At 44.9% G+C, this 27913-nt stretch overlaps 1 protein-coding gene across 1 annotated transcript in view; it reads left to right on the top strand.

The window, feature by feature from the left end:
• CRACR2A (calcium release activated channel regulator 2A) overlaps positions 1 to 27913 on the top strand; it is a 109246-nt gene that overhangs the window by 15384 nt on the left and 65949 nt on the right. The window contains exons 3-4 of the mRNA XM_016215292.2: positions 18848 to 19098; positions 27139 to 27250. Of these exons, the coding sequence (XP_016070778.2) occupies positions 18883 to 19098; positions 27139 to 27250 (328 nt within the window). The 5' untranslated portion in view covers positions 18848 to 18882. The remainder of the gene's footprint in view (positions 1 to 18847; positions 19099 to 27138; positions 27251 to 27913) is intronic.

The raw sequence follows: 27913 nt of genomic DNA, 5'->3' as shown, positions 1-27913 counted from the left end.
TCATATTACAAATGAGATATTAACTCATAGGCATAGATGACAAAAATCTCTGTTGATTCTAAGGCACCATATGAAAGCTTGCTATCATTATTGTATGGCTATCACTATTATTCTTGTTCAGTCGGTGGTGTGTCCAGGGAACACACCGTAGCCCAGATCACTGCAGTGAGGCCTACAATATCAAATGGCAACTGAGAACATACCCTGACTTGAATATCTGTTCTTAGTAGATCCCAGCACCTGAAAGTTTTTGAGCTTAGCTTATGGATATTTTGCAGTAAAACCCAAGTGTACATGCACTCATTAGCCAGGTGTTTTCATCATTTACCAGCTTGTCTGGTACTGAAATCAGTCTTTATGTTCAGCCTTGGGTGACCAGCAGCTGTCCTGCCTCTTCAGAGATTCGAGAGACACTTAGAAACCCTTAAGCTGACATAATAGCTGAGCCCCAGGCCTCCTCTTTCAAGTCTCAGGACAGGTGAGAGGCTGGGAAGCCAGCCACATTTGTCCAGAGGAGAAAGGGCCTACAGCGGGTGGGGTGGGGCTGTTTGTGCTGCAGGTTTCTTGGGCATTCTCACAGTTTGATAAATGGGATTACCTGGAAGAACATCTAAATCCCTTCACTCTCTGAGGCCCACCTCCTCCACAGAAGCCTGCCCTGACCTGTCAGCCCCCTCCAGTCCTCTCCCACCTCTAAGGTCCTATTGTCTTAAATGCCTAGGCCACCCACTCAGACTCTGAAGCCCTGTCTTGAATTGTTAGCTACACACTTTATGTATGGCTGTGTCCTTTTCTTTCCAGTCCCTTACTTCTGTGACCTCTCCCGGGGACAATCACATGTAGACTTGTGACATCTCTGATGATCTGGTTGGTCAACATCACCTTATTTCAGAGAAGGCTTAAGGAGGCTATTCCATTACTGTAAGTGCACATGATGTCCATAGTGAAATTTTATTTTGGCTTTGAGTGCTGCCTCTCCATCTAGAATGTATGTCCTTTGGAAACTGGGATCTTGTCATCTTGTCCTCAACAAGAATGTGTGCCTGACGTTACTTGGGGACTCAGTGACAATGTATTGCTCAATACTGAGCGAAGGGCTAGTGTCCCAATCCAGATCAGTGCCCTCTGATGCTAGCCATTTGTGAAACACCCTTTACTTTTCTTTTACACAGTTACCATGATTTACATCATATATTCATTAATTTGTTAAGACCTTTCCTCCACACTGGGAGACCTTTTTGGTTCCTCTGTGTCCCCAGCACCCAGTACAATGCCTGGAACCCAGTAGGGCTTGGTGAAGATTAGGTCAATAACTGCACATATGAACAGATCCACTTGGTCTCTGTAGGAGAGGGTGAAGCTGGGGAGAGGAGGGAGTTAGCACCTGGTGCTGGTGGCTTTCTGAAGGGAGGTCAGCTCCAGAAAGCCATGTGGAATAATGGCAAACACATTGGCTGAGATGTCGGAACCTTAATGCATTGTCCTGCACTAAGGTCTATTCTTTATGTAATCTTGAGACCATCTTGTGAGGGTTGAAGGAGATATTTTTGCAAAATTGCTTTGTAAACCATAAAGTGGCATGGTACGATGTTATTCATCATCCTAAGATCTGGTCCCTGCCTGCCCATCCAAATAGATTTCTTATTAATTTGATTTATCTAGGCCAGTGTTCTCATTTTTAAAAAATGTGTTTTCCCCTTATTGCAAAAGTAATACAGTATAATAACAAAACTATTAGGAAATTCAAAAGGAAATAAAAAAATAAACCATCTCATAAGATTACCACCTAGAAATAATACTATTAACTTCTTCTGTATAGCACAACTATATATATTTGTTATGTAGAGCCCTAAATGTGTATAGCCTAAGTTTCCCAGGTGTCGGCAGTTGGGGGCAGACAGGGCAACATTGCTCTCCATTCTCTAGTGCTCTGGCTTTGCTGAAGGCCGCTGCCTGGGAAGCCACTAGAGGGTGGAGCCTCCCCACTCTGGTTGCTTCCAGCAGCAATGCCAGAGGGGTAGGTACTGAGAACTCGACTTCCTCCAGGACTTTTTGCTATCTGAAAATACTTACTGGGTTTATGTATGTATTGTTCGTCTCTCTCTAGTGGGATCTAAGTCTACCAGGTCCAAAGCTTGCTGGATTTCCATTATTGCTGCCTCTTTGGCACCTAGAACAGTGCCTGCACATAGCAAACACTCACTGAATGGACGAATGAACACCCAAGTACTGTATTACCTCATATGGAATACCAGGCACTTGCTTCAAATAAGCTATGCCTGTGAACTGTACAGAGACCAAATTCAATGGTACTATACATCTGGTCTGCCAGACTAGCTATTGGGAGATTTGGCCTCAGCAGGGCTACGATAGAGAATCCCAACTTCCCTTGCAATCACTGCTGTTGCCTGCAGTAATTTCAGGCCTACATGCTCTCAGACCATGTTACTTAGCATGCGGCCAAAGCACCCTGCAAAGTTTGTCTCCAGGTTCACAGCGCTAATCAACATCACCAAACTGGCCCATCATCTCCCTGTCTCAAAGCCTGCTCCAGCACCTTACAGGTTGGTGTCCTTATGGGGCCCTTAGGCTTTTCTTATAAATCCTACCGCATCTTTCTTAGGTAGGACAGTGATTCTGGCCAAAATTCTCTATCTTCATCTTCAAGGGTGAGCTTCAATGGTGCAGGCAGCATTTATGGATTGGATGCAAAGAGCTGAAAGATGATTGACGAAAGCTGGGGCTGCTGAGAGGAGGTGTCCAGTTAGCCCTGAGGCTACCGCTTTCTCATGCACAAGAGTCTCCCCTGCTGGGCTGAACCGGGCTCCAGACTCAAGTCGATAAGCAGACTTCCCACAGTACTACTTCCACCTCTCCTCATCTCCAAAACCTGGAAAACGATGGGACCAGCCCAGTCTTCTTCTGGGTCATTGCAGCACTAATGGGAGGGACATTCTCCCCCAATTGCCATAAACCCCTTCCCCTGTGGCACCCAGGGGAAAACAGGTGCTTTCATCTCTGTGTTTCCCAGGCAGAATTCAAACACGGGTCACAAAAGTGCTCTCCAGGCTTGAAGAGTTATCCATGCTTTCAGGGGCCAGGACCTGCCAGCTGAGTGAGAGATCAAAAGGCGACAGGGCACCCCACAGCCCCTGGTCCTCAGGCCTCAAGTCTGTGAAGTCTGTGTGGGTGCCTCTGCCTCTGATTTTAATATTCATGAAGATCATTAGCAGGCACTTAGATTCCAGAAACTGAGCTCATCAGACTGGCCATTATTTTCTCAAGTCTACTCGAGGACACAGTTGTCCCCTGCACCCCAGCTTTATTGAAATATAATTGCCATACACCATTGTATAAGTTTTAGATACACATAATGATTTGATATATGTGTATATTGCAAAATGATCAGCACAGTAAGTCTAGTTAACATTCATCACCACACATAGTTACAATATTTTTTCTTGTCATAAGAGAACTTTTAGGATTTGCTCCCTTAGCAGCTTTCAAATACACAACACAGTGTTGTTAGCTATAGCCACCATGCTGTACATACATCCCCAGGACTTACTCATCTTATAACTGGAAGTTTGTTCTTTTTGACCACCTTCACCTATTTCTCTTTCCTTTCCCCCACACCCCACCCCTGGCAGCCACCAATCTGTATTAGGTACCTATGAGTTCAGTTTGTTTTTTGTTTTGTTTCTAATTCCACATGCGAGATCATATAGTATTTGTCTTTCTCTGACTGACTTATTTAATTTAGTGTAATGCCCTCAAGGTCCCCAACCATATTGTCAACAAATAGCAGAATTTCCTTCTTTGTTATGGCTGAATAATCTTCCTTTGTGTATAGATACCACCTCTTCTTTATCCATTCATCGTTGATGGACTCTTAGGCTGTTTTTATAACTTCACTATTGTGAATAGTGCTGCAGTGAACACAGAGTGCCGCTATCCCTTTTGGATAGTGATTTCATTTCCTTAGGACATATATAGTGGTGAGCAAAAGTAGGTTCACAGTTGTTCTCATGGAAAGAGACATGCAGGTTATGATTATTACAATAGCTTTATTAACTCTGTGTTTTGTGTAAACTGTAAACCCACTTTTACCCACCCTTTACCCAGAAGTGGAATTGCTGGATCATATGGTTGTTTTATTTTTAATTTTTTGAGGAACCTCCATACTGTTTCCCATAGTGGCTATATCAGTTTACATTTCTACCAACAATGCACAAGGGTTCCCTTTTTTCCACATCCTCATCAGCATTGGTTATGTTGTCTTTTTTGTGACACCCAGACAGGTGAGAGTTGATATCCCATAGTGGTTTTGATTTGTATTTCCCTAATAATTAGTGATGTCGAGCACCTTTTTATGTACCTGTTGGCCATTTGTATAGCTTCTTTGAAAAGGTGTCTATTCAGGTTCTTTGCCCATTTTTAATTGGATTATTTGGGTGTGTTTTTTTAATGCTATTAAGTTGTATGATTTACTTATATATTTTGATATAATTAGCTCTTTTCAGATATGCAGTTTGCAAATATTATCTCCTATTCTGGAGGTTGTCTTTTCACTTTTAATCATTTCTTTTGCTGAGCAGAACCTTTTTAGTTTGTGGTAATCACACTTGTTTGTTTTTGTTTGTTACTTGTGTTTTAGGTGTCAGATCCAAAAAATCATTGTCAAGACCCATGTCAAAGAGACTTTTCCCTATGTTTTTTCTAGGAGTTTTATAGTTTCAGGTCTTACATTTAAGTCTTTAATCCATTTTGCATTAACTTTTGTGAGTGGTATAGATAAGGGTCTAGTTTCATTTTTTTGCATGTGGTAATCCAATTTTTCCAGCACTGTTTATTGAAGAGATGGTCTTTTTCTCATTGAGTATCCTTGGTTCCCTCATCAAAGATTAGTTGACCACGTATGCATGGGTTTATTTCTGGGATCTTAATTCTGTTGACTGGTTTATGTGTCTGTTTTTATGCCAGCATCATACTGTTCTGATTTTTATAGCTATGTAGTATAGTTTGAAATTAGGAAATGTGATGCCTCCAGTTTTGTTCTACTTTCTCAGGATTGCTTTGGTTATTTAGGGTCTTTTGTGGTTCCAAATGAATTTGGGGATTTTCTTATTCCATTTTTGTAAAAACTGCCCTTGGATTGAATCTATAAATGGCTTTGGGTAGTATGGACACTTTAACAATATTAATTTTTCCAATCCATGATCCCAGAATATCTTTCCATTTATTCATGTTTTCTTCAATTTCTTTCATTAGTGTCTTACAGTTTTTGACCTCCTTAAATTTTATTGTTTTTTATGCTATTTTAAATGGAATTGTTTTCTTTATTTCTTTTTTAAATAATTCATTGTTACTACATAGAAATGCTACTGATTTTTATGTATTGATTTTTGTATCCTGCAACTTTATTGAATTTGTTGATTGGATTTAACAGTTTTTGGTGGAGCCTTTAACATCTTCTATACATAAAATCAGGTCATCAACAACAAACAGTTTTTTTCTTTCTTTCTGATTCAAATTACTTTTATTTTTTTTCTTCCTTGATTATTCTGGCTAAGATTTCCAGTACTATGTTGAACTGAACTGATGATAGTGGGCATCCTTGTCTTGTTTCTGATCTGAGTATGATAATTGCTGTAGGTTTGTTATACATGTTCTTTATGATGTTGAAGTATGTTCCTTCTATACCCAATTTGTTGAGTGTTTTATCATGAATGGATGTTAAATTTTGTCAAATGCTCTTTCTGCATCTATGATTTTTATCTTTTATTCTATTAATGTGATGTATCACATTTATTGATTTCTGTATCTTGAACCACCCTTGCATCCCAGGGATGGTGTATGATCCTTTTAATGTGTTGTTAAATTTGGTTTGCTAGTATTTTGGTAGAATTTTTGCATCTATATTCATCAGGGATATGAGGACACAGGTTCTTAGATACTAGATGACAACAATCTGCTCCATTCCACTTGGGAATCTGGTGAAATAAGTAGATATTACTTAAGTTTAAGAGATGATTCTGGAAGAGGCAGCTCTTTTACATGTATGCAGAAGAGCCTAGAATCTTTGTTGGCCTCTCTCTATGAGGAGCCACTTGTCACTCCACAGCTGCTTATCACTCCCAGGAGCCAATTCTGCCATGGAGCATTCCCCTGCCCTCCTCTCTCTGCTCTCTGACCTCTCCCATAGCAGTGATGAGGATATGTTAGCATATGTGCACAGCATCACTGTTCACTTTCTTATCCAGTGTCTCCTCTGGCCCTCCTCCACCGGGACAGGTAGGAAATAGTTATTTCCACTTTTTCAGAGAAATGAACCAATTTCCCAAGATCACATAATGGTGAAGTTAACACTTGAGCCTGATTTTTTTTAATTTTTATGCACAGGCAAAACCTTTCTTGGGTATTGCATTCCTGCCATCCTCCTGAAAGAGGGGCTTAGGACAGAACAAGAATGGGGAATGGAGAGGTAACTCAGATGAGGAGTTAGATGGGGAATGGGTTGGGAACTGCTTTCTAAGTTGCCAGTTGGGGTTGTTCCTGAAGGCTGGATTCTTTGTTGTCCTTATTCTCTACCAGCCACTAAACTTCATGCTAAGAATGTGCCATGCAAACTCAGAGTGATCCCTGCAAGACTGTGACTTGGGAGAAAATGTTTGAATCTAGCTCTATGAGTGGCCGCTGCCCCACTTAGTACCTTGTACATTAAACAGTGGTTCTTGGTTTTCTGCTTCAACTTGAATCAGAAAAAAAACATAAGGTTATATACTTTTTAAACTTCTTCTTACATATGTTCATTTATTTAACTTAATCAATGAACCAGATATTTTGTTAAGTGCAAGAAATGATATATGATTCCTTCTCTCAAAGCATTTGCAGGTGTGTGTGTGTGTATGTGTGTGTGTGTGAGAGAGAGAGAGAGAGAGAGAGAGAGAGAGAGAGAGAGAGAGAGAGAAGGAAGGAGGTGGGGGAGCACAGACAAGTAAATCTTTAATTTCTACAGTGGATGTAGCCCGGGAGGCTGTGGAAGCCCAGAGGAAGAGCATGTAAATCAGCTGTGCTGAGGTCAGGATGACTTTTCAGAGAAAGTGCCTCTTAACATAGACAAAGGGAAGGTCATGCCAGTCAAGTGAACGGTATGTTTGAAGATACAGAGGCATTAAAGAGCTGGAGAGAATAGGAAATAATTTGGAGAGAAGAGAAAGTGCTGGAGATAAATGTAAAGAGGTGGTGGTCCTGTGTGTTTAAGATGACTCTGAAGCTGTTTCCTGAGGTAGTACTACTGTTTTAAAAATGCCAACCAGAATTAAATACAAGCTGCTTTTTTTTGGATTATCCACTCATTTGGATTATCTCTGCCAGAACTGACCTCCATGTCCTTAAACACTTAAGATTAAATAAATGAAACAGAATAGAAAAGTATGGAGAGTTGTGGTTAGTGGCTTTGCTTTGGGGGTCATTCTGAGTTGTTTCTTCTGCAGTTCTCCTTGTATGCACACACTGCTCTTCTCACATCGTCTCTTTCCATTATTCGTATCTTGTCCCCCTAAAGATTGTAAGTTTATTGAGGAAAGGGCTGGTCTTAAACATATCTTTATAACTTTCCCAGCATCTGCCTGGTTCAGTGCCTTCTATGTGCCCGGGGAGAGCCCAAAGATGAGTTTTTTCAGGAGCAGTTGGAACATCATGATCCAAGGGAAAATAGGGGCTTTGAGAGTGAAGAGCTAAGAGTTGGGGGCCTGAGGGTAGACGTAAAAAAGATAAATATTAGGGTTGGAGACTTGGCAGAGAATGTTTGAAACTGAGAGGATGAAGGAGAACATATTTAACAGAAAACATGCAAGATGTTCTCATTAGCGCTGAGTCAAGAGAGTTGTCTTAGGTTGGTTTCCCCAGAAGCGCATACTGAGAGGGGGACCCATGTGCAAGTGATTCATTCAGGAAATGTTCCCAGGAGGACCCAGCACAGGAGCAGGAAGCAGGACAGAACAGGGGAAGAAGCCAGAGTGTGAGGTTAGGCAGTTTCAGCCTTAGCCTGGACCCACAATGTGTTCAAAAGTATAATCACTAGTCCGCATTTGGCCCTGCTGGAGGCCAGGGCGCTGGGCTTTCATACCTCTGCACCCGGCAGACACTGGCTAAGGGGCTGTTGAGAAGTGACTGGGAAACTTCAGGCACTTCTGGGTCGGTCCATGTGGACAGAGTGGCTCGAGCAGCCCAAGGGCCAGCCTTCTCAGAGTCAACGGGTGTAGGGAGTTAGGAGCAAAGGCACATAGGAGCTGGGGGTGGGGCATGGGCAAGTATACACATATCTGAGGGGTGTGGGTGGGGCGTTGAGAGGGTCACCTTGCTAACTGCACCCCTGTGTCCAGTGGTACCTCCCTGACCCCACTTCCTCCTCTGCAAAGGGCAGATAGTGTTACTTGCTCATATTGCAGAATGATAGCGAAAATGAAACAAAATGAGAGGGGGCGCAGACTGGTGTTGACAGCAATAAGACATTACGTAAAGCCAGGTGCTATTATTGCATCTCTCCCTGCCAGGCCCAGAGGCTGCATTAGCTCTGCTCTTCTCCAGGCACCGTCTTGCAGGCATTGCACTGATGGTCTTTGAAAAGAGCCTGTTTGTGCTGGAAAGAAAACAGGCACTTTTTAAATGTTGATAAATTTTGCAGCAGTTTCTTTAATATATACTAGCCACCTTGAACTACGTCTAATTAACCACCAGACACCACGCTGTGGCTGTGTTTGGTTTTGATGTGCTCATCAGCATATGGAGAGCTAATCATAACAGGACTTAGCTCTTATAAAATGCCTTTTATCTTCAAAGTGGTTTACAACCACTAATTATTAGAGGAATTAGGAGGAACAGCAGCCATCTCACAGAGACCTGAAACCATTAGCGAGGGCCTTTGATGTATCTTATAATAGAGCAAGAGAAGTGTGAAAGGGGATGTTTAATAATAGTTGTCCAGACCTGGAAGAGGTATTTTATAGAGGTAGGACACAGCTGTTCCCTTTCTCCCTTGAGGCTAGAACAAGGAACTTGAATCTAATTTGAGGAAAAAGGAGGCAAGATATAGTGGTTGCATGAGCGACAGCAGGCCCCAGAGGGGTGAGGCCTCCCTCTCAAAGGCGCTTCCATACACTTGCCCCTTTATATGGGCTGCCGGTGGGGCACGTGGCCCTTCTGGTGGCATGAGTTTCCATCCAGCTGGGGCAGTCAGTGGTAGATTGATGGGCTTCTTGGTTGTATCCCCTCATGTAGTATTTTTTTGCTTTGTTGCTTTTTTGTTCATTAGTTTATTTTGTTAGAATTTTTCTGGGGTATAGAATTTGAATTCTATAAGAAGAATAGTGACAGGAGCTGACACTCATAAGGTACTACCCCACCCATCATTTTACAGGTGAGGAAAGAGGCTCAGAGAGCCAAAGAATCCTGTTTGTGGCCATGTGGCTGGTGCCCAGGTGGTCTGCCCTTGGAGTTTGTGCTCTTATCCACGGTAGCAGGAGGCCCATCAGAGAATGGGTGGGATTTGCCCAAAGCTCCCCTGCACTACGTGTCAAAGAAGCGCACAGCCATCTCATACGGAACAGGGAAGGTCTTGTTTCCAGGCTGGTCTGGCTCCAGTGCTGATACTTGAGTCTTGAGCTGTGGGGAGGTGGGGGCGGGGGGGTGAACGGTGCCCCTCAAAGCAGCAGCTTGGCCTGTCTGTCCTCACTGAGAAGATCCTTACATCTGCTTCGCTGCCCTGGTCCCACCAGAGGGTTTACCCTGGGCCATGGGGATGAGGAGTGGGCACGAGCATGAACAGCAGCCAGGCCACCTGTGAAACTGGAGGTTTGGTTAAAGCACTTTTCTCCCACATACTAAGATGAATTTAAAACAGGCCCTGTCCTGTAAGTCCAGGGTGGGGACAGCCTAAAGTGGCATCAGCTACTGTGGCCTGTGCAGACAGTGCTAGGGACACAGAAATGACCTCGCAGGACACCTGGGCAGAAACACGAGCCTCACAATTTCTTTCTCAGTGAGAGCTGACAATGGCCTCATGGAAAAATGACACCCTAGAAATAGGGGGTTATGATAAATTAGGGCTTTCCCCTACCTCGGCCTGGAAACTGATCGTTATATACTGTGTTATCTTTTTCCCCCAACACGATTTCTGACACCAAATGTGTGTCCTATGACTCAGTTCAATTTTGACACTAGCCCAGACCCCACAGGTTAAGGGCTTCATCTCACAAGACTGTCCCCACTCAGATTCCAGTCCCAGACTGTCACCCATGTGTCTGACTGACCAGCTTTACATTCTGGGCTTCCCACAACTCCCTCCTCAGGTTAAATGATTTGCTGGAACAACTGTCAGAACCCAGGAAAGTGCTTTACTTACTCTTACCAGCTTATTATAAAGGATGTAACTCAGGAACAGCCAGAGGGGAGAGATGCTCAGGGCAAGGTGTAGGGAGAAGGTACAGAGCCTTTCAGAGCACACCACTTCCCAGGTCCTCAAGGTATTTACCAACTGGAAGCTCTCCTGTCAGCTAGGGCTTTTATGGAGGTTTCCTGACATAGGCATGATTGATTAAATAACTGGTGGTTGAACTCAAGCTCCAGCCCCTCTCCTTCCTAGAGGTGGAGAGTGGGGAGACCAGAAAATTCCAACCCTCTAATCACGTGGTTGGTTCCTCTGGCAACCAGTCTCTATCGGAGGCTATCTAGGGTCTACCTAGAGTCATCTCATTATCAGATACTCAAGATGGAGGAAAAGGGCTCATTATAAGTAATAAAAGACCGCCCTTCCACTCAGGAAATTACAAGGGTTTTAGGAGCTCTGTGCCAGGAACTAGAAACAAAGACCCAATATATGTTTTTCATTATACCACAACGATTTACCACTCTGAGCCCTCACTCTTAATGGTCTTAATAAGAAACAAACACACATTTATTGAGCACCTGTTGTATGCAAAGTACCAGGCTGGGAATTGGTGGGACATTTGTTCATTCAAATGAGCAAATATCAATTTCATTCTTATTAAGACTTATTGATGGGGCTTCTGCCTTTGAGGAAGAAAGAAGAAATATCACGTACACTTGAAAATCTAGTTCACCAGACCAAGAAGTACGTTTTAATGTCCGAAGCATGAAAGAGGACTCGGAGAAACAGACGCCTAAGCAGTCTAGCCTGGGTGGTCAGGGAAGTCTTCTCAGAGGAGGTGGACTTAAAACTCGGCCCTGAAGGCATGTACAATACCGAGAGCTGGAGCGGACCTATAGAGTGTTCTTACCGGAGGGAGAAGGAATTGCAAAACTTTCCTTTGTTGAGTCCTAGAAAACAATTACAAGCCCTATTATGCACCTGGTCTTTTCTCTTAACTCTCAGTGGTGTCAAGTTTGAGTCCCAGCTCTGCTTGCTCAAGACCCTAGATGTGTCACTTAACCTCTTGGAAATGAGATTCTCATTAATAAAAGAGAAAAAAGGCAGCCAGTCCTGACATCGTCACAGGATCACTATGGAAATGAGATAATAGAAGTGGAAGTTCTTTTTAAACTGTGGAGTGCAATTAGTGTCATTATTGGTTTATAGTATGTCTTTCATTATTTCATCACCTCCTGAAGTGTCATCTTACTATCAGAATTTTGAACTAAAAAGGATAATACTGAAAATGCCTTAGAAATAATCACAGGAGCTCACATTTACCAACTCCTTACTAGGTGCCAGGCATAATTTCTAAGTGTTTAACATGTTTTAAGTTATTTAGTCCTCACATGAAGTAGATCTGTCACCTACATTTTACAGATGGGGAAACTGAGTCCTGGAGAGGTTAATAACTTGCTCAGGCCCTGCAGCTAGGAAGTGGTGGAGGCAGGGTTTGAGCCTAGGGAAATTTGGCTCTTACCATCCTGCCATGTTGCCTTCAGGAAGCTCAGGTTGGGTGGGATTCCTCTTTTCCGTGGGGAGGAAGAGAGAGATGGAGCTTTCTCTCTGCCCAGGTCCCCAGCCTTTCCCCACCTCCCGCTCCACATTTTCTCCTGTTGCTGGTGGAAATGAGGTTCTTGAGGTGTCATGAGAAAAGCATTTCGGGGCCACGCAAGGGAGGACAAGGTGTAATGGTAAGATTTATTGAAGCTGTAGCAAACACAAAAGATTGTCCCCAGGTCCCTGGAGTCTGTGCTTCACCCACGGCCGAGTGGTTCAGCTCCGTCCCACTGTGGAAGAAGTCCAGCATTGTCTGCACCAAGCCCAGAAGAAGGGCCGGGGTCCAGAAATCCCGTGTCATCAGTTCAGCCCATGCCAAAGCTTAATCCAGTTCAGCCGCCGTCCCCATCCAGCTGGTTTTCTCTGTTCCCGGCTGTGCTCCGGCTCGGGCTGCATTGCCAAACCCAGGCCTGCGCTTGGAGCTGCCCTAGGGCCTGAGCCTGTGAGCCCGTGAATGCGTGAGCAAAGGACCGTGTGTTACCCAGAGAGGCCTTTGTGAAGTTTTGATTATATAACCTCAGGCTTTCAAACTGGCCAGTCTCTTTCCCAGTCCTTCCAGGGCCCTTTTCCCAGGCTAGATGCCTCCCCTTACGTTCACCACCTTGGCTCCGGATGTGTGCCCAGCAGAGGATTCCCTTCTGTCGTCTTATCTTTCCCGTGGCAATTCTGGCAAACGGCCGGTGACCCATCTTCCCTGCCCGCTTCAGGTATCAGGTCCCGAATGGAGGATGCAGCGGTCCTGGAGGGTGTGAAGCTGTAGCTCTCAACCAAATGAAGCTCAGCCAGTTCTGCTCCCTTGTTTATTAGGCTTAATGTCTGATTCCGTGTGCTCCCTTCCTTTGTTTATAACTAACTACTTACGCTAATGTTCCCTAGGGAAAAGCAGGGTTGGGGTGCCTCAGGGTTGGCCCAGAGCCTCTCCTAACTCCACCTCCCCATGTGACAAATGCTGTCAGGGTCCCACCCACATCAGCGGGCCTGACCATTTCCATGTCTTCAGGCAACTTGCAGCTGCCAGTGTCTGTCTCTTTGCCTGGGGGCTTTTCCGCACCCACACCACACACAAGGCAAACTGGAGTGTGGGGAATTAATGACCCTCAGGAGCAGCCCTCACGCAGTGACTGATGGTTTGGTATATAAATACCCAGCTCCTTTGCCCTTGGGGTTGGATGATTGAGACATGGGGTGTACACTAAGTTGCAGAGCTCCCTGAGATTAAGCTCCAGGAAGGCACAGCTGCTTTCCAATAGCTGGCTGCAGCAGGCAACATTTATTGGCTCCCTTCCCTTCCGTTTCACTTCCCACTCTCCAGACAGACCACTTGGACTCAAATCTTTGTCTCAAGGTCTTCTGTGACATCACCTGTTAAGGGTCGAATCGCATCCCCCCAAAAGGTATGTTGAAGTCCTAACCCTCAGTACCTCAGAACCCTGCGTGAGGACAGAGGCAGAGATTAGAGGGGTGGTGCAGCTGCGAGCCAGGGAACGCCAAGGACTGCCAGCCTCCACCTGAAGCCAGGAAGAGGCAAGGAGATATGCTCCCCAGTGTCTCAAAGGAGCACGGCCCTGCTGACATCTTGATTTTGGACTTCTGGCCTTCACAGCTGTGAGAGAATGAATTTCTGTTGTTTAAAGCCAGCAATCCTAGGAAGTGTATACAACTTCCATTTGAGGCCTCGATTCTTTCTCAACTCGCTCCTTCCCAAGCGGCCCACCTCGCACCATTCTCTGAGCTTCCCACACCCATTCTTACTGGGGCTACCTTTGAAACCCTTGCTCAGCAAGCCCCCTGGGCCCTCTGCATTTTGACAGGGCGCACCTGTCTCCGCCTTCGTGTGACACTGCCAACTCAGAGCTAATGGCTGAGAGCTGGGCTACGGCTGCACATGGAGCATCCCTCCACTGGAGCTGGGTAATTAAGGAGATTTGAATGGATCCTGAAGATGCTTTGGGGCTTTTGATTTCCTAACTGTGTGCTGTAGGAGAGATTCAAGGGAGATCAGGGTGGATTAGTAGCTCCTTTCAAGTTTGCAAGGGGTGTGATGTGGAGGGAGCTACCAGCTGTTCCCCATCTCTGATGAGCCCAGGGTGGGGGGAAATTAGCTTAGAAACCTTTAGGAGGGGTTTAGGCTTGATCTGTGAACTTTCTGACTGCGGCAGTTACTAAGCTGTTAGAATTACTTTGGGAGTCTGGGAAATATTCCTGGAAATGGTCAAAGGCTGGATAATTTCCATCTGTGTATAAAGGCTTTTGTGGACTCCTTCTGGAGGGAGAGGAGTGGTCTGCACGCTCGGGGAGAGACAGGCAGATGAACAGTAGTTTCTCTGACCATACTGTTGAATGTCTTGAGGTTTTTTTTCTTAATCCCTTCTCCTTTGTCACCTAGCCCCCCTACCCCTTCCCCTCTGACAGTTACGACTCTGTTTCTATTTTGTTTGTTAGTTTATTTTGTTCATTAGATTCCATATATAAGTGGGATCATATATGGGAGTGGGGGGAGGCAAGAGAGAGCACAGGGGGGATAAATGGTGATGGAAGGAGACATGACTTGGGATGGTGAACACACACTACAATATATGATTGAGGTGTTATAGAATTGTACACCTGAAACCGATATCATTTTATTAACCAATGTAACTGCAGTAAATTCAATTTTTAAAAAAAGTAGTTTGTCTGTTCCCTTTGTGACGGTGATAGCCCCTGCCCCCTGCCTTGGACCATACCCCACCATTTCCCTTTTGTAAGTATGCTGTCTGTTGGTCTAAAAACTCTTTGAGACAGAAAGCTGTCTTCAGCTCTGAGCCCAAGACATCCTGGGCTCCATCCAAATGTGCGACAGCCGAGCCTGTCACAGGGCTTCCATTTTGTTTTGAGATGAAAGTGGAGCCCGTCTGTTGTTCTGTCTTCCATTCCCTTTAGAAAACCCACAGATACTGTGCAAAGATTGCAGGTCAAGCAAAGCCAAGCAGTAAGAGGAAGGGGGCTGAACTCACAATGGGGAATGGGCTTCAGGAGGGGCTCTGCTGCTCCCTTTTTTTCCAGTGGGACTGAGGGTTTTCACAGGGAAATTACTTAATTTTCAGCCATTTCCTGCCTGCCAGAGATGAATATAAAAGGAGGAATCGAGCCCCTGAGATGAATGGCAATAGGCAGGGCTAGATTTGCAAGTCCCGGAGGGCATAAGAAGGTTCTGGTCTAGACCTATTCTATTTTTTTAAAAATACATTTATTGAGCCATTGACATACCTGAACTGCATATATTTAAAGTATACAACTTGACGTTTTGATATATATTTGTATATATGTGTGTGTGTATGTATGTAGATATCTCCATGAAACTATTACCACAACTGAGACTGCGAACATACCCATACCCCCCAAAAAGTATCCTTTTTCTTTGCAGTCCCTCTTTTTCACCCTTCTCCTCTCTTATCTCTTTTCTGTCACTATAGATTGTCTTCAATTTTATAATTTTATATATATTAAATCAAATAGTATGTACTCTTGCCTGGTCAGTATGGCTCAGTGGTTGAGTGTCTATCTATGAACCTGGAAGTCACAGTGCGATTCCTGGTCAGGGCTCATGCCCGGGTTTCGGGCTCGATCGCCAGCAAGGGGCGTGCAGGAGGCAGCCGAGCAATGACTCTCTCTCATCATTGATGTTTCTATCTCTCTCTTTCCCTTCCTCTCTCTGAAGTCAATAAAGATATATTTTAAAAAATAGTTTGTACTCTTTTTGTCTGGCTTCTTTCACTCACATGATTATTTTGTTGCTTGGACGGATCTGGCTTGCCTTTCGTGGGAGTGGCATTCCATTGTATGCACACACCTCAGTTTCCTTCCCATTCTGCTGGTGAGCATTTCTGTTGTTTTGGCTACTGTAGCTGAAGCTTCTATAGATATGCGTGTACGAGTCTTTGTATGGACATATGCTTTGATTCTCTTGGGTAAATATTTAGCAGTGGGGTGGCTGGATCATTAGGTAGAAGTTTGTTTGACTTTTTAATGAAGCTACCAAATGTTTTCTAAAGGGATTGTACCATCCTACAGTCCCACCAGCAATGTAAGAGAGTGCCACCTAATTGTGCCACATCCTTGCCAAGACTTGGTATGGTCAGCCTTTTTCCTTTTAGCTATTCCAATAAGTGTGTGGTGGTATTTCATTGCTGTTTAAATTGTATTTCCCTTACCATGAATGATGTTGAACATTTTCATGTAGTTATTTGATATTCATATATCTTATTTGATCAAGTACCTCTTCAAATGTTCTTCCCATTTTAAAAATTGAGTTGTTTATTTTTTTAGAAGTTTTGAGAGTTCTTTATATAATCTCGATCAAAATACTCTATCAGATATGTGCTTTGCAAATATTTTTCCCCAGTCTGTGGCTTAAATGGCATCTTTCAAAGAGCAGAAATTTTAACTTTTGATCAAGCCCAAATTATCAGGGTCATAAAGGTGTTTTCTTCTCAAAGTTTTATATATTTTGATTTTACATTTAGGTCTGTGATCCATTTTGAGTCAATTTCTGTATATAGCATAACGTATGAATTGAAATTTTTTTTTGCATATTGATATCCAATTACTCTAATACCATTTGCTGAAAAGATTGTACTTTCTCTGCTGGATTGACTTAACATCTTTGTCAAAAATCAATTATATATACAGATCTATTTTTGGATTCTCTATTCTGTATTCTGTTTCATAATCTATTTCTGTCTTTATGCCGATCCCACACTGTCTTGATTACTATAGATTTATGTCTTGAAATCTAGTGTTAGTCTTCCAATTTTGTTCTTTTTCAAAACTGTTTTGGCTATTTAAGTTCTTTGTATTTCCATACAAATTTTGAATTGGCTTGTCAATTCCTTAAAAAAACCCAGCCTCTTGGGATTTTGATTGGGATTGAGATCAATCTGTACATGAATTTAGAGAGAAATTACTTCTTAATAGTATTGAGTCTTCCAATTCATGAACATGCATATATCTCCATTTATTTCTGTTTTCTTTAATTTTTCTTATCAATATTTTGTAGCTTTCAGTGTACAGGTGTTACACATTTTTTGGCAGATATATCCCTAAATATTTCATATTTTTTATGTTATTGTAAGTGACATTTTCATTTCAGCTTCAACTTTTTTGTTGGTATACAGAAATACAATTGATTGTTATATAGAGAACTTGTATCCTTTAACTTTGACAAAGTCACAGATTAGTTTTGGTAGCATTTTCTGGACTTCATCAGATTTTCTGCATAAACAATAATGTTGTCTAGGAATAAGGACAATTTATTTCTTCCTTTCCAATCTAGATCTTTGGGGTTTTTTTCTTGCCTCATTGAACTGGCTAGAATCTCCAATACAATGTTGAATAGAAGTGGTAAGAGCAGACATTCTTATCTTTTTCTTAATCATAACGGAAAGCATTTGGTTTTTCATGATGAAGTATGATGTTAGGTGTTTGGCTTTTTTTTTGTTTGTTTTTTAAAATATATCTTTATTGATTTCAAAGAGAGGAAGGGAGAGGGAGAGAGAGAGATAGAAACATCAACCATGACAGAGTCGTCATTGATCAGCTGCCTCCTACACCCCCCCAACTGGGGATCGAGCCTGCAACCCAGGCATGTGCCCTGACTGGGAATCAAATCATGATCTCCTGGATCCTTGGTCAATGCTCAACCATTGAGCCACGCCAGGCCGGGCTATATTTTTAAATTCAAATATTGTCATAAATTTGAAATTTGGACTTAGTTTACTTCCCAAAAGTTCAGATGGAAAACCCAAGGATATTGATATTTTCTTTTATCACATTAACCCCATTTTTCATTAATAACTTTCTATTATTTTGAAATGTCAGACTTCCAGACTGTTAGATCGAGAAGGGTCCTTAAAGACAAACAGACCCAGTCTTCTCATTATACAGATGAGAAAACTGAGGCCCCAACATGTCACTTGTTCAAGGTCTCTTGAGTAGCAGCAGAGTCCAGACTAGAAGTAGGTTTTGTGTGCCTTCCTCTATGACGTCACACTGCAGTGCACTTCTGGAAACACTCCAGGGGCTTTAAGGACCTGATTTAGGTGTGGGATTTGTGATTCTGTGTTGGCTGAAGACATCTTCGGGTGTCACCAAACTACGCCTGGGAAGTCCAGTGCAGCAGGAAACACCTTGACGACAGGATGCACTTTCTCATCCATCCATCGTGGTCCCCACAGGCCTGTGGCAGAGGCCAAAGACTTGTTGATTGTGAGTGATATAAGAGAGTGCATCTGAGTGAGGGGAGCCCTCCACCCTTGGCAATACTGAGGAGTCAAGACAGTGTGGGATATCAAATACAAGCTACATGACCTTGCATTTAAATCACAGATTTGTACAAACTGTTACGTGGCCTTGGTCAAGTCACTCAACCTCTCTGAGCCTCAATAAAATGGAGATGATAATATCTATTTCAGAGAGATGAGAGAAATAAATGACGAAATGTATACAGAGACCATTACTTGGTGCCTACTTACAAGTAAACACTCAATAAGTGGTAGCTGGTCTATCAGGATCTGTTTTGTTGTTTGTTTAAATTAAGAGAATTTATTTTCAGGCTTCCTCTACCTACTTTCTCTCAATCTGGTAGTGTCTATTTTCTTTCCCCGCTCTTCTCTTTTCTCTTTGATGGGCTGGCTGATCTATTAGCGATCATGGCACACTTCCCCTTGTCCTGAGCTTCTGCTAATTAAGAGGTGGTTGCTAAGAGATGCTGGGGCATACTGGTGAGCAGTTCTGTGCTTCTCTCTCGCCCCCTGTCATTCTTTCTCAGCCTCACTCCATCCCCATCACACCCACCTCTCTCTCATCTTTTATTCTCAGGGTCTGAAAAGACTTGAAGAAACTGACAAACCTAGATGGCTACCCCTGACCGGAGAGTGGTCTCTCGACCCCGGAGACCTACCCGAGGACCAAAGGGGAGTCGGGCCTGCCTGGGTTCCCTGGACAACCTGGAGTGTACGGAGACCCAGGAGCTGGTGCTGGCAGAGGCAGCCATGCTGAGCAAGGCACAAGAATTCTTCCAGACCTGCGATGCAGAGGGCAAGGGCTTCATCGCCAGGAGGGATATGCAGGTAAGAGGGGTCCCCCGGGCCTGTCCACCTGGAATGCCAAACGGCCCGAGTCTCCGTCTCAGGTTGGAGGCAATGTCTTTAACAGAAAAGATGGCATTAACTGTGTCCTGGAAGGAGACATCAGTCCAAGCTCTCCTGGTTTCCGTCTTTTTCTGGCCTATGCTTGGTGTCGTTCTCAGGGGTTATTTCCCGTCTCTGAGTCAGTAACTCCCCAGGGTTGGGGAGAGGGGGACGGCAACATAAGGGGCTGAAGTAAGAGATGGTGAAGAACCCTCTGAATCAGAGGTGGAAAGGCGCCGACCTGTTGCTTCACAGCTCTGAGCTCTGCCGAAGTCCTTCCTGCAAGGTGCCACTTGTGTCGGGGCATCACCCTGGAGGAAGGCGTTTCTGGAGCTCATCTTGTCTGCCCCTCACCCTGAAACCCAACCACACTTACCCTCTGTAAGCATTTCCAGAGCGAGGTCCTCAGTGCATGCCATTTCCTAGTGTGGGGCTCAGCAAACTGTCTGTAAAGGGCCAGAGAATAATATTTTAGGCTCTATGGGTGAGGGAGTCTCTATCCTGACTACTCAACTCTGCGCTGCAGCATGAACTGCCATAGGCAATATGTAAATGAGAGAATGGCCTTGTTCCAATAAAACTTTATTTATGGACACTGAAATTTGAATTTTATATAATTTTCATACATCACCAAATATTTTTTTAATTTTTTTTCAACCATTTACAAATGTAAAGGCCATTATTAGCTCACTGGTCATACAGAAACGGGATAGGTCAGTTTTATAGCCCAGGGCATAGTTTGCCCACACTTAGTCTGGTGCCTTTCCATCTTTAGTGTCAAAAGGTTCTTCTTGGTGTCTCACTTAAATCTCTTATGCTGCAGTCATGATTTCATCCTGATGTGAGCAAATAAAATGCAGGCTCCACTAGAGCTCTATGGAAGCATCTCTTTTCCACATCTTGTCACCACTTGCTCTGTCAAGAACATTTCTGGAGGGAAACCTAGCTATGTTATTAGGAGAAAAACCTGCAATGGCCAGGTCTTTCTAAGTCTAGGTTTTCAAAATACACTAAAGTTGGACAATGAAATGTAGACCTCATTAGTATCAGTCCCATCACTGCTCACATGTGTGAGTCACAGGTGTATAGGCCAAGAATGAGCCGGGTCCTTCCTGGCCCCAGAGGATGGTGCCTCCAGGCTTCTCCCGGCACCTTCCACCATCCAGTAGTTACACAGATTGAAGGAAAAGACCTGGGAAATAGAACTAGCTAAGCCCACAAGTGAGCTCATGCCACCCTTGTTTTCAGTAGTTCTGTCACTGAAACTCATTCCCAAAGGCTCACGTAATTTCACATGGAAGATTTAGTGTATTTTGAAACCAGTGACAAAACCCTGTCTGCGAACTTTATTCCCAGGTCTGTGGTAGTGGTGCTTGGTGGTCATAGTTCCAATGGCATCCTTCACTTTTGCTCATCCCCTCCAGAAACGAAGGAAGGGAATTCACATTTATTGAGGGTCATCCTGGGCCACGTGCATTGTGCAGTCACTGAATGGATCCCAACTAACCTTCACTGAAGCCCACTCCTTAATGAAGGGAGGGAGACGCATGGAGAATCTACACTGCCAAGTGTAAATTGTTAAAGAAATCTTGTATTTGACTTGGAATGAAGTCAGAAATGTTGATCCCAGAGATACTAACTCAGCTACGCCCCTCCTCAGTCTTCCTCCCTCAGTCCTCGCTCCTGGCCCCAGCACAAGGGAAGGGGGTAGGCATCCCACCCAGCAGATGCATTTGCATCCATGGCCCTTATTTCTACCAGCTCCTCAGTTGTCTGAAATTTCTGCGTAACTGTGAACAGTGAAGCATTGGAAACTTTTTATTTTTCAGACTAAGGAAGTGCTATGAAGAGAGAGAACACAACATGTCATTTAAGTACCGTCTATCTGATGCTTTCACTGATTATGTCTGGAGAAAGGTTCCCTAGGGTTGGGGAACCTTTTTTCTGCCGAGGGCCATTTGGATATTTATAACATCATTTGCGAGCCATACAAAATTATCAACTTAAAATTAGCTATGAAAAAAGCTCCTAGATTTATTGAATTTCAAGTCCCGCCTGCGGTTACCTTGGCAGGGCCAGACCAAATGAATTCGCGGGTAGACGTTCCCCACCCCTGATACAGACAATGAACAGTCTCCTCTCATCACTGACCCTGGGCTATCTGTGTAAGGCCCACGTGCCTCATGGTTCTCCTGGACAGAATTTACAGATAACTGCCTGTTGCCTGTCACTCCCGCATGCAGCTCCTTTACAGGGTGGTCGTCGCTCCTTTGGTTGGTGGCCAGCTCCTTGGACCCGGCCACTACCACCTTTCTCAACATCAGCTCCTAGCACAGCCTCGTGGGAATGGGGGAAGGAGAGTTCAGAGTGTTCATAGATAAAAAAGTCCAGCCACCAGGAAAGGCCCTGTAAGGCAGAGAGTGGCTCTCAAGGAAGGAGAGGCTGTGGGCCACATGGGATGGGGAACCTAGGGACTGGAGAAAGCAGGTGGAGAGGCAGAGCTGGAACAAAACCATGGAGAGCTCACTGCGCTTTTGAAAAATGAATGCAAGAGTTAAGCTCCTCCCCTAGTACTCTTGTTCTTTCTCCTGATTAACAAAAATCCATGTGCAGAGGGTGAGATGGACTTCATGGTCATCTGAGCGGTGGGGAGACTGCCACAGTGGGCTGAGCCCCCGCAGGAGGCAGTCGGCCTGCCCTGATGGAGGAGGGAGCACAAGAGGAAGGAGCAGGGGCCAGGAGAAGTCTTTCTCCTTTGAGATCCCTGAAGGGACCCGAGGTGGGGAGCATTGAGGACAGGGGTGCAAGCTGCTTTCTGCTTGGGCTCCTTGTGCAGATGGCCTGCTACAGTGACGGCAGACGGTGGACCTTGACCTGTGTGAACAGTTTAGGCAGCAGTGTGAGTCCTCAGCTCCACCCATAGCCCCTCAGACTTCACTCCCCCTCCATAAGGAACCTCTCCGGATTCCAAGGGATCACTCCAGGCAGAATTAAAGTACAGATTGCTTTTCTAGGTGGGGTCTGTGCAGTCCCCCAGAGAAGCAGAGGGCCCTGGAGGCCCAAGGGCCCCAAGTGAAAGTCAGTCCTGCCACACAGGGACAGAGGGGCATGAAAGAGCCAGGATGGAGAGGGCATGGAGGGACTCCTGCCTCTGGGGGGGTGGAGATGGAGGACATGATAGGAAGAGTTCTCTCTGAAGAAATCTAGAGCCTCAAAAACCCCGTTTCCCTGATATTTTAGAGGAGTGAAATCGTTATCTACCTCCCAACACTGCCAAGAACTTCTGGCTTAGCCAGACTGTTAAGAATCATCTAGGAACTGGCAGACTAACCAAGTCTGGCCCAGCAGCTGTTCTTGCAAGTGGAGTTCTATTGGAACACGATGTGCTCGCCCATTTGCATACGGTCCACAGCAGCCTTCACACTCCCAGGGCAGAGCTGAGCCGTTGGTGACAAAGACCACAGGGCCTGCAAAGCCCCTTTATAAGAAAAAGTTAGCTGACTCCTGATTTAGGTTAACAAGAAGACTTTTAAAGATTCTTTTTTGTAAATTAACCTGAGTTTTAATCCTGAATCTGTAATTTACTAGCAATGTGAGTTTGGATGTCTCATCGCCCTCTGGCCGCGGTTCTTCCCCTGTGAGCTATTGTAGTACCTCCCAGTGTAGAAGAGAATAAGTGAGCAGATGCAGCAGAGCACTTAGCCCTGAGACAGGGCCTGGAAATCCCTCTGTACACGCACTTGTGTGTTTTTGGTGCAGGGTGGGAGGGGGACTTGTATCCCATGTCTTAACCCAGACCCCAGTGTCCTCCACACTGTGGCTTTTAAAAATTGTGGTAAATTGTATATAACATAAAATTTACCATTTTAACATTTTTTCAGTGTATAGTTCAGTGATATTCAATATGTGCCCTTTCTACCATCCATCTCCAGAACTCTTTCATCTTGCAAAGCAGAAATTACGTGCCCATTAAAGATTACTCCCCACTCCTCCCCCCAGTTCCTGGTAACCACCCTTCTACTTTCTGTCTATGAATTTTACTACTCCAGGTACCTCGTATAAGTGGAATCACACAGTATTTGCCCTTTTGTGACTGCCTAGTTTACTTAGCAAAATGTCTTCAAGGTCCATCCACATTGTAGCATGTGTGAGGCTGCCCTCCCTTTTTAAGGCTGAGTGAAACTCCATTGTCCACACATGCCTCATTTTGTTTCTTTAGTCACCAGACAATAAACCCTTGGGTTGCTTCAGGTCCTTGAGTTGAATAACAGTGCTGTGAGCATGCGTATATAAATATTCTTCAAGTTCCTGCTTTCAATTATTTTGGATATATACCCAGAAGTGAAATTACTGGGTCATATAATAATTTTTAATTTTTTGAGAAACTGCCATACAGTTTTCCATGCTGGCTGTGCTATCATGCTGTGATTTTAAGTGCAAGTCATCTGTCCTTCTTCAGAGATAAACAAAGGACTTTTCTGCTGAAGAAGGTGCCTTCCGTTTGTGTCTAGCTGGTGCTATTCTTGTTTGTGAGTGAGTGAGGGCAATTTTGCTTCTTATAAGACACTTGGCAAAATCTGCAGACATTTTTTATTGAAACAACTAGAGAGGAAGGTGCTACTGGCATCTGCTAAGTAACATCCAGGGATGTTGCTAAATATCTTATAATGCACAAAACAGCTCCTAATTCTCTATTCCAAATGTCACTAGTGCAGAGGTTGAGAAACCCTAGTCTACACCAAGTAACCAGCTGGAACCAAGCACATCAAACCACAAAGCAGAAAAAAGGTAGGTCCTGCCTCCCAGAACTCACATTCTTACCCTGAAGGTTTTTGGTTCTGGAAGCTGAGCTCTACCACAGGGAAGAGAGTGGTTGGTACTGGGACAGAGATCTGAACAGGATGCTGTGGAAGCCCCCAAAGGAGGGACACTCATTCTGGCCATAACGATGGAGCTCTTCTGGTTTTCTGTTCAATGAGTGTTTTCTTAGACATATTTAAAGCAGTGCAAACATTTGCTTTAAGCTACATGAGGCATGTTACTGGGCTAATGACCAGGAAGGTAGAGGGGTCCAGCTGGAGCGCAGCAGAAGACAGCATTTTCCTGAGGCTCTGGGAGCCTGAGCCCTCAGTGCTGCTGCTGCAGGATTGCACCCAGGTCCAGATTCCCCAGTGTATACAAATCTACAGTATGCTGGTCAGGAGTCTAGACCAGTGTTCCATAAATAGGAGTTCAGGATCCCCTGTGATCACTCTTAGTCACACATTTATTTATTCAACAAATATATAAATATTCTATGTTTGTCAGCACTGGGCTAGATCCTGGGGACACACTAATGAGGAAAAATGAATGGGGTTCCTGTTCTCAGAGCTTCCAGTCCCCTGAAGGAGCAGACACTGTTCCACAAATCACTTCTACAGTATGTAAAATACAGGCCAAGGTGAGACCTGTGAATGAGAGAAATGAGTTTGGGGAGCCTCTATGTGCTGGCCTAACCTGGGGCCACAGAACTTACTGAGGAAGTGAGGCCAGAGCTGCGAGGGAAGCGGGAATGCAGAGTTACTGGAAGGCAGAGGGAGGCCAGTGTTCACAGGAGTCTCGGGATTCTGAAGAGGTGGCGAGGCCCTGGGCCATGGGAATAGGGCGAGCTGACGTCCTCCTAGGTCTCTCCTCTCCCCTGCCTGCCCTTCCAGGTGGTGGAAGTTAAACAGGGTCTCTGCAAACCCCGGACGTGGTGGCGCTGGCCAAAGAGACTCTCGGCGGCAGGTGGGCAGGTGTGGGATGGGTAAGCAGACGGAGTGAGAGGGCGAGTGCCCCGGAGGACCGCTGGACCACAGCAGGAGCCCGGGATGGGAACTGGGTCTTCATCCCAGCGCTGGTCTCTGCTGTGACTTGAGGCAAATCTCAGAGCCTCACAGGTTATTTGTGCGGTGGGATGAATAATCTAGTCCAGAGACAGTACACTAGGTGCCCAGGGGATGAGACCAGAGTAAGCTGATTTACATGGCGCTGCTCGCCCCGAGAGGAAAGATAAATAAGAGATAATTGTAGTTATTAAGGCTAAAGGATTTTTCAAGTATGGCCAGTAAAAGGGGCTACAGAATCTGGCGTGGTGCAGCCTGCAGAGAAGGCTGAGGGGGGGAGGGAGGAGGAATATTCCCAAAGGATTGGAATCTGGGTAGAGCAGGAGCGTGGGTTTTCACGCACCTCCAATGTGATGCGTTTTGTTTCCGTGGAGCCAGTAAACTTCCTGCTTGTAAACTGGCTCCTCACTCCCCATTCTTTCTCTCCCTGTGGCTGCTGAGACAGCTGGCTTATGGATCGCTGGGAAGCCAGAGGCTCTGCTGTATGCTAAGCAGATGCACTTCTAGAATTTTGCACACACCCTCACTCCCCTTCCTTTAAAAAAACAAAACTCATTCATGTTTAATTCAGTTCCCCTAAATGGCTTTCACATCATTCCGTCTTCCTACTTTGTAATGCATCATAGTCTCCTGTAATGCACGTACCTGCCAAATTAAACTGTAAGGCTTATCAGCTAGCAGATTGTCACAGGATCAAGCCAAGTATTCTTGCATGTTACGTTATGGGCTTTCACACCTGCCAGCTCTTTTTTTTTTTTCCTGTCCAGATGAGTATATACTTCTTTCCTGCAGCCCTGTGTTCATTGACTTCAGCTGTCAGTCACTTTCACATTGGCAGGCAATTAATTCTGTGCAGTTGTCCTTTGGGTAACTGGGAGGGAGGATAGGGTCCACTAGGACAGACAATGAGTTCCTTGAGGAGTCCTCATTTGGAGACTTAGGTTACTGGGGTATAAGAGGACATTTGTTTCAACTATGCAAATTAACCTTGACTTGGGGCCACTGCACACCAGGCAGAAGGCGAGAGGGCAGTTCAGCCACGTTCTTCTTCATCCCATCAGTTGGTCCCTGACTTCCATCCCAGTGTGGTCCTAGTCAGCCCAGGATTCAGGTCGGTGTTATTTATGACCTCCTCACATGCCATCTTGCCCAGGTTCCCTTAAAACACAAATACTCTTGGGAATTGATACCTAAGCCCATGACAGTTAACACCCTATCAGGAATTAGTTGGGAGCCAGCAGGGAGCAGGAGTGGGGCACAGACTGGTGTGATGCATGCAGCTCACTCAGAGGGAAGAAGGGGCCAATCTAGTCCCCACTCAGAGCTGAAGGACCAACGTGTGTCCAGAGAACTTACAAATGTGGTGCTGGGTGCTGGGACATGAGTGGCCTTCATCATGGGTCTGAGAGTGTGACCCATACCTGCACCTCAGCAGGGAAGTTGCACTGCAGAGGAAAGGGGCTCAGGCAGAGTGAGAAAAACTGGGCACAAAACCTGCTTCTGCTGGTCACTCACTGAGCCAGTGGCTTTGGTGGGTCAGGATCTCTCTCTCCCGCTCTCTCTGCCGGGCACTGTGCCGTATTCCTTACATTTGTTACCTCATTTAACTTGACAGCACCGTGTCATGTGGGTATCACCCTACAGCAGGATTCAGTCCTGTACAGTTTCAGGTACAGTCAGTCCTTTAGAGTTGTGATGAGTGCCAGCTTTGGAGTCAGACCTGGATTTGACTCCTGGCAATGTCACTTACTGGCTAGGCAACCTTGGGACAGGCCGTTTAACTTCACACTTCATCTATAAGATGGAGATAATAATGCACACTTCCAAGGATTGTCATGAGAATTCAATGCAAATATACATTTATAAATATAAAAATATATAAATATTGTGCCAAGTATATCCATATTTATATAGATATTTGTAACTCACTTAGCAAATTGCCTGGCATGTTGGTAAGCACCCAGTAAACGGTCGACATTCTAATACTCTGAAAAGGAGAAGGGTGGTGAAGTGGTCTTCAGAAGCTCACTTCTGGCTTTGGTGGGACAGGGCAGGAGGTCCCAGGGCGCCCTCCGTGGTCATCAGTGTTAACCAGTGCGGTCTGGGTTGTTTTCAGAGGCTCCATAAAGAGTTGCCCCTCAGCTTGGAGGACCTGGAGGATGTGTTTGATGCCCTGGATGCTGATGGCAATGGCTTTCTGACACCAGAGGAGTTTACCACTGGGTTTAGTAAGTTCTGATGGGTGCTGGGGCCCCAAGGTGTGGGTCTCCCTAACTCTACATAAAGTGCACCCTCCCCCACCACATCTGAGCACAGCTTTCCTGCCTTCCTGAAGCCTTCAGGCTCTGGATTTCAGAGCCTCTTTTCACATGTCCTCCTTGGCTGCTCACATCACTGCTCTCTCAGTACTCACCACACTGTCACTGCCAAGTTCCCTGCCACCCAGGAATGGCAAGAGGAATACAGAGAAGCTCTGGCAGAAAGCCTGGCATGAAAGGGGGAGCTGAGTCGATATTTCCAGCCTCTCCTTTCTGCCTTGATACTGGAGGCCGACAAAGTGAGATGACTGCAGGGCTCGCTCCAACGCGAGTCTGGCCGAGTCTTCCGGGACAAGGGGGCCAGCGACCAGAGGTCTTTCTAGAGCATTTGAATAGGCCAGTCATTCTCAAGGTAACCAGAAGGAAGGAGATCAGAGACCCATGAAGAATACAAAAGCCAAATAAACAGTTATGCCATCAAGTTAGACTGATCCAATATTGATTAGAGCAGATACTAATCAGATAAATCAATAAGCAGATTTCACCACACATCATGCTCATACAAGGTGCCGTATAGTTTGCTGTGAAGGACCTGACGCCTTTCCTGGCCTACAGGAGCTTGTAAGTGACTTA

This window comes from Miniopterus natalensis, chromosome 2 (assembly GCF_054644295.1).
Source record: "Miniopterus natalensis isolate mMinNat1 chromosome 2, mMinNat1.hap1, whole genome shotgun sequence".
In the NCBI taxonomy this organism is placed as follows: Eukaryota; Metazoa; Chordata; class Mammalia; order Chiroptera; family Miniopteridae; genus Miniopterus; species Miniopterus natalensis.
This window is presented reverse-complemented; position numbering and strand designations above follow the sequence as displayed.